The 7,172-nt window shown below is 35.6% G+C and overlaps 1 protein-coding gene across 6 annotated transcripts in view; it reads left to right on the top strand.

The window, feature by feature from the left end:
* The window catches only part of SCYL2 (SCY1 like pseudokinase 2), a 72,593-nt gene that overhangs the window by 55,360 nt on the left and 10,061 nt on the right, over positions 1-7,172 (top strand). For all 6 annotated transcript variants that reach the window (XM_040491116.1, XM_040491117.1, XM_040491115.1 and 3 more), the window contains 2 exons: positions 940-1,072; positions 2,880-2,998. In XM_040491116.1, the coding sequence (XP_040347050.1) occupies positions 940-1,072; positions 2,880-2,998 (252 nt within the window). The remainder of the gene's footprint in view (positions 1-939; positions 1,073-2,879; positions 2,999-7,172) is intronic.

Below are 7,172 nucleotides of genomic sequence, written 5' to 3'. Positions count from 1 at the left end.
ATTTTTTTCTATCTTTCTTGTAGAAATATGGTGTTTTTTTAACCAACTAAATTATTTTGTTTTTCTTAGTTTTTTTAACTGGGATTTTATTGATTTTATTCTTTTTTAAAAAATTGAAATGTAATTAATATCCAGTGTTATATTAGTTTCAGGTGTACAATATAATGATTCAACAATTCTGTACATTACATCAAATAAGTATATTCTTAATCCTCTTTATTTCACTCAATTCTCTACCCATCTCTCTTCTGGCAACCACCAGTTTTTGTTTTTGTTTTTGTTTTTTTTTTGGTTTGTCTCTTTTTTTCTCCTTGAAGTAATTATCTTAATAAATTCAAGCCAAAAAAATAGGGTGTGAAACATTTATCAAAATAGTCAAGCAAATATAGATAGAATTTTGGTGAAAGAGTTCCTAAGTATTAGGTTTTAATGTCTGTATTAAAGATATATTTAGAAATAGAAAACTTCAGGTAGGGTAAAGTATAGATAATTTTCACATGTTGAAATATTTAAGAATGAATTAAACCTGAGTTAGAGAAAAGTACTGGAAGCCTAGTAAACTTGATCACTTGGTAGGAGAATGTAGTCCTTTTTATAATTCAGATGTCCCCCCAAAAATATTGTTAATAAACACATATATAGTAAAGCTTCTCAAATCCTAATCACTTCATTTAAAAGGATACAAAATTGAAGTCATTCCTTACCTCTACCTAACTAGTGTCCTGGTAAAGCAATCATAAATTCTTCCTGAAACAAGTCTAGGGGAGTTAGTAAATACATGGATTTCCTATGTTAATAAAGGATGAGAGCTTTTAAACCTCGTCCTACTTTTATTCTTGAGATTTTAACATATCTACATGAAGATTAAATTTATACTTAAACATTTTGTTCTAGATTGCAAGACTTTAAGTGACTAATGCAATTTACCTCTCTTAATAGGTTCGTGTAAATTCATTAGTGTGCTTAGGAAAGATTTTGGAATACTTGGATAAGTGGTTTGTTCTTGATGATATCCTGCCCTTCTTACAACAGATTCCATCCAAGGAACCCGCAGTCCTCATGGGAATTTTAGGTAGCTGAAAACTTAATGTTATTTGATGCTACTTTATTGTTTTATAGTCACGCAAATGAATTTTCCAAACTATAAAACCTTTGTATCCTTTTTTCAAGTATATAGCATTCAGTAATTGAAGAATGATGGGATAAATACCATGACATAACTTTCTTTGTGTTAATTTTAGCAAATTAGACATTTGGGAATCCTAGCTTCACAAATACCATGATAGCATGTAGTTTTCCCTATAAAATGATGCCAAATAAGAGAGGCAAACAAAGCTACATGACATGCTGATACCAGTCTTAATAGTAAAATTTGATAGTTATTTGGTACCCAATTTGTAAGAGGCACTGTGTTGAGTATTTTCTTTGTGTTATCTCTTGTCCTCTCCAAATTCCAATGAGATAGCTACTGTTATTTCTGTTTTACAGTACGGAAATTGAGGCTCAGGGTTGAAGTAAGTTATTCAAGATAACACAACTGAAAAGTGGTAGAGCTGGTTTTTAATTTATATATGTTTAAATCTTAACCAGTATGTTTCACTGCTAAGTGATGTGTTGATGAAGCATATTAGCTTTACAGCACATTCTGTTCTATTAGCATAATTACAAATTACTCTGTCAAGAAACTGAAATTGTTTGTAAATAGTTACAGTTTTGATAGTCCAATCTGGAAATGCTGGGGTCTGCTATACTAATGGAAACAGATATACTTGTAGTATCACAAAAACATTAGCAGGTTTAGTTTTTACTGAAGTTAAAGTTTATTAATTTTAAAGAAAAATGAAATTACTCAGCCGTGTATTTTTAACACTTACTAAAGTACTAAGGTGCCTGGTCTATAGAAAGCCCTCAGTAAATATTTGTAGGAATGGTCAGCAAGTAATTTATTGTAGACCTTTGTAGACATGGTATATGGTATGAGACTTTTGGGCTCAAATAAATTAGTCTTCCTGAAAAAGAGTTTAGCATAGTGGAAAGAGTCCTAGCTTCTGTCCTGGCTGTGTCAGTTCCTGGAATGACTTAGAAAAATTTCATCTGTCAGATGAGGGTAAAAATACATCATTAGAGGAGTTTTATGAGAATTCAGTGAGAAAATGGGCAGGGAGAAGTAATGAGCATAGTTCCTAGCAAATAAGCATTTAATAGGTGCTCAGTAAAGTTACTCTTTGAGTATATAAGTGAAATTTACATTAACGTGAAAATAATAACATATGGTGTGTTCTAAAGCTATGGATTATATACAAAACACTTATAACACAAGCATTCAGAGAATGAGAAACAAATGTGCTCAGTTTACCAACTGAAGGCTTTGTGGAATAGTTGTAATACGCAGGCTCTGGAAGTAAATAGGTGAGACACTAGGAAAGGATTGTGTGGAGTTGAATTAAATTATTAAAGTTTTAAACATGTTAAATCTGGTTAAAGAAGTGAATAAAGGTGTAACCTATACTCACATACTTGTGAAATAGATGTCTCGAGTTTGGGTGAGAAGTCTCAAATACATATTTAGGTGTTTTCAGGAGAGAGGATCCTTCTGTAACCTTACTGTTGTACTGTATAGTAAGGCTTTTAATATTATACTAATATTAAATGTGCTCTTAAGCCAAGCAAGTACAGGTTAAATATGTCATGGTTTAAACTGATGATAAAGCTGAAATCATTCTTATCCATATTTAAGAGCATCCTCATTCTAGGCACTGATAAGAAAAAATTTGTAATTAAACTGATTATCAAGAGATTTCATATAGATACAATATTTTCCTAGTATCTATGAATTTGTGGTATTGCATTATAAAATTTGTCTCATTGTTTTCTATCAGGTATTTATAAATGTACCTTTACACATAAGAAGTTGGGAATCACCAAAGAGCAGCTTGCTGGAAAAGTATTGCCTCATTTGATTCCCCTGAGTATTGAAAACAATCTTAATCTCAATCAGGTAGGAGTATTTTGTGTTTTATTCAATTTGTTCAGTTTATTGTTTTCTTGGAATTAAATAAATATATTACATTTAAATGTTGCTAAAACAAGGAAAAATATGTCACAGAGTTCAATAAAGAAAGTTGTGGGTTCAAAGTAAGGAGTATGTGAGTTGGAAGGATGGATTATTGAAGGCCTCATTGGGAGATAGTAAATGACTAGAACATTGAAAGCTATGTAGGATTTTGGGCTAATTCAAATTTGGGGCTGGAAAGTTGACATGAACAAATTAAAAATGAATGTGATGTGTCTGGGGTGTGTATTTCTTATTTATTGCTACATAACAAATCACCACAAACTAGATGGTTTTCATAGTTTCTGTGGGTCAGCCAAGCCATGGCATGGATTCTCTGTTCAGAGTTTCTCACAGTGCTGCAGTCAAAGGCTGGGGCCTCATCTGAAGGCTCAAATGGGGGGAAGGACAGATCTGCTTCTAAGCTTACTTACATGGTTGTCAGGATTCAGTTCCTTTTAGGTTGTTTGACCAGGGGCCTCAGTTTCTAGCTGTGTCAGCTCTCTTTGCTTCATGGGTCTTCCAACATGGCAACTTGTTTCATCAAAGTGGGAGAGAGAGTCTGCTAGAAAGATGGAAGTTACAGCATCTTATATTGTAATCAAGAAAATGACGTCCTATTACCTTTGCAAGTCAGGACCAGCAAGGTCCTGCCCACACTCAAAAATAGGGAATTACACAAAGGCCTGAGCAGCAGAATGAGGAGATAATTGGGAACCAATTTAGAGTCAATCAGCAGAGAATGAATAATCCAGTTTGACTGAGAGATACTGTAAATCAGTAGGGGAGTAATGGAAGAGAGATAAATTGAGACTAGAACAGGTAGACTTTAAATGGCTGTCTGATTTAGGTGTTTGCTTTTTGTTGTTGTGTTTGTTTTTTATTTTAATTCTAGTATAGTTAACACACAGTGTGATATATTAGTTTCAGGTGTACTTAGGTATTTGTACTTCCAAGATGTGGTAAACATTTGAGCAAAAAGGTAATGTGTTCAAACATTATTATACAATTATCTCTCTGTATACCTCTATCACTGTAGTTGTCATAGGTATTGTCTGCCTTTCCCAGAAGGCTGGTTATTATATCTTATTCTTTATTATATCCCCAGCACTTAATGCAGTGCCAGAAACAAAAATATTTATTAAATTGAGAGAAAATTTGAGTTACCGAGTAATGACAAGTCATTTTGTTTACCATAGAACTGGTGTTTAATGGAGTATGATGGAAAAATACTGGGATTAGTTGGTTACTGTTTAATAGGGAGTGTCAGAAATGGATAGGCAGGCAAGATTGGGAATTAAGTACTGAAAGTGAGTTAGAGCAATGAAGGAAACAGAAGCTGGAGTTAAGCAGGAAAGCTTTTGGCTTATAGGGGAGAGTGCCTAGGGAAAGGAATTTTGGAGTTAGGGAAATTTATAAAATTAATCAGATCTAAAATTCCCTATGAAGTGATTGGGTAAGCCTCTGAAAGTTTGTGTCCCTAAATTTCAATTTTTGGCTTGATAGTTTCTTCATATCTTGGGTGGCAGGGTTGAGGTTACAACTGGCAAAAAGGGAAACAATGAATAATATTGAGGAAAAATAGGATGATGATAATGCCTAAGATAATCCAGCTTTTGGTCATTTCTGTTTTTAGTTCTCATATATATGATCTAGCATGTTTTTAAATATTCCCAAATGCTTATATCAGGATATATAATTTCATATGAAATGTGGTATTTGTTTTCTTCAGCTTTATGGTTGATATTTTTAGGGACCTATTTTCATCAACAGAATACTTTGATTCATATCTTCTGGTATTTTGAGATAGTTAACATGGGTGTGGTCTGCTTTCCTATTCATTTCTTGGACAGGGTTCCTGATTTAAGAGTGCCCTCAGGGCACCTGGGTGGCTCAGTCAGCTAAGCATCCAACTTCTGCTCAGGTCATGATCTCACAGCTCTTGAGTTCAAGCTCCACATCAAGATATCTGCTATCAGCGCAGTGCCTGCTTTGGTTCCTGTCTTCCTCTCTTTCTGTCCCTCCCCAGCTTGTGCTTTCTCTCTGTATCAAAAATAAAAACATAAAAAAGAAAAAAAAGAAAAAAGAAAAAAAAAGAAAGAGTGCCCTCTTCTGTAAATTCTGACTTAAAATAATCTAAGTGTATTTTGCATTATGTGAGAAAGATAATGTGATTTAGGAAAGTAATTTTTTGCATTTGATTATAAAATAGCAAATACCAAGCAACAGTCAAAACACATCACAACTTATGTTGAGTAGGGGTTCCAAAGACCACCTTCGGATTCATTGATTCACTAGGAGTCCTCACAGGCCTCAGCATATAGTTGTACTCGTGGCTATGGTTTTTATGGCAAAAGGGTATAAAGCAAAAACAGCAAAGGGAGAAGGCTTATAGGGCAATGTCTGGAGGAAACGAGATTCAAGCTTCCAGAGTCATCTCCTCAATGTACTTATTTTCCCTGGTAATGAGTTGTGACAGTACATGTGAAGTGTTGTAGCTCCATCTGCCTGTCATGTACTCAAATTCCAGACTCCCAGAAGAAAAGCAGATGCTTAGCATAAAACATAGTCTTTGTTTAGTTTAGTGAGCCACTGTCATCAATAAATGGTGGGAACCCTCGTAAAATCTGAGTTTCTGGACACCGGCCAATGGCCAACCTTGCAAGCAGGCCTTTTCAAAGATGGAAGTTCAGGCCTACTATGTTAATTCTTCTGCACCAACTACATACAACAATATAGATGAATCTCACAAACAGATGTTGAGCCAGTGAAGCCAGACACAGAAGAAGATCTACCTAATGATTCTATATAAAGTACAAAAAACAGTCAAAACTACACTGCCAGAGGTCAGACTAGTGTTTACTCAGAGGGTAAGGTGGTGGGAAGTACCGAGAAGGGGGCACAAGGAAGCCTGTGGGGTGCTGCTAATGTTATTTTTCTGCATTCAGTTTGTGAATTTTTTTTTTATACTATTCAATATTTTATTTTATTTTTTTTATTTATATATGAAATTTATTGTCAAATTGGTTTCCATACAACACCCAGTGCTCATCCCAAAAGGTGCCCTCCTCAATACCCATCACCCACCCTCTCCTCCCTCCCACCCCCCATCAACCCTCAGTTTGCTCTCAGTTCTCAACAGTCTCTTATGCTTTGGCTCTCTCCCACTCTAACCTCTTTTTTTTTTTTTTTTCCTTCCCCTCCCCCATGGGTTCCTGTTGAGTTTCTCAGGATCCACATAAGAGTGAAACCATATGGTATCTGTCTTTCTCTGTATGGCTTATTTCACTTAGCATCACACTCTCCAGTTCCATCCACGTTGCTACAAAAGGCCATATTTCATTTTTTCTCATTGCCACGTAGTATTCCATAGTGTATATAAACCACAATTTCTTTATCCATTCATCAGTTGATGGACATTTAGGCTCTTTCCATAATTTGGCTATTGTTGAGAGTGCTGCTATGAACATTGGGGTACAAGTGCCCCTATGCATCAGTACTCCTGTGTCCCTTGGATAAATTCCTAGCAGTGCTATTGCTGGGTCATAGGGTAGGTCTATTTTTAATTTTCTGAGGAACCTCCACACTGCTTTCCAGAGCGGCTGCACCAATTTGCATTCCCACCAACAGTGCAAGAGGGTTCCCGTTTCTCCACATCCTCTCCAGCATCTATAGTCTCCTGATTTGTTCATTTTGGCCACTCTGACTGGCGTGAGGTGATATCTGAGTGTGGTTTTGATTTGTATTTCCCTGATGAGGAGCGACGCTGAACATCTTTTCATGTGCCTGTTGGCCATCCGGATGTCTTCTTTAGAGAAATGTCTATTCATGTTTTCTGCCCATTTCTTCACTGGGTTATTTGCTTTTCGGGTGTGGAGTTTGGTGAGCTCTTTATAGATTTTGGATACTAGCCCTTTGTCCGATATGTCATTTGCAAATATCTTTTCCCATTCCGTTGGTTGCCTTTTAGTTTTGTTGGTTGTTTCCTTTGCTGTGCAGAAGCTTTTTATCTTCATAAGGTCCCAGTAATTCACTTTTGCTTTTAATTCCCTTGCCTTTGGAGATGTGTCGAGTAAGAGATTGCTACGGCTGAGGTCAGAGAGGTCTTTTCCTGCTTTCT

Source organism: Herpailurus yagouaroundi, unplaced genomic scaffold (genome assembly GCF_014898765.1).
Source record: "Herpailurus yagouaroundi ecotype Mexico unplaced genomic scaffold, PumYag 182, whole genome shotgun sequence".
Lineage (NCBI taxonomy): Eukaryota > Metazoa > Chordata > Mammalia > Carnivora > Felidae > Herpailurus > Herpailurus yagouaroundi.
This window is presented reverse-complemented; position numbering and strand designations above follow the sequence as displayed.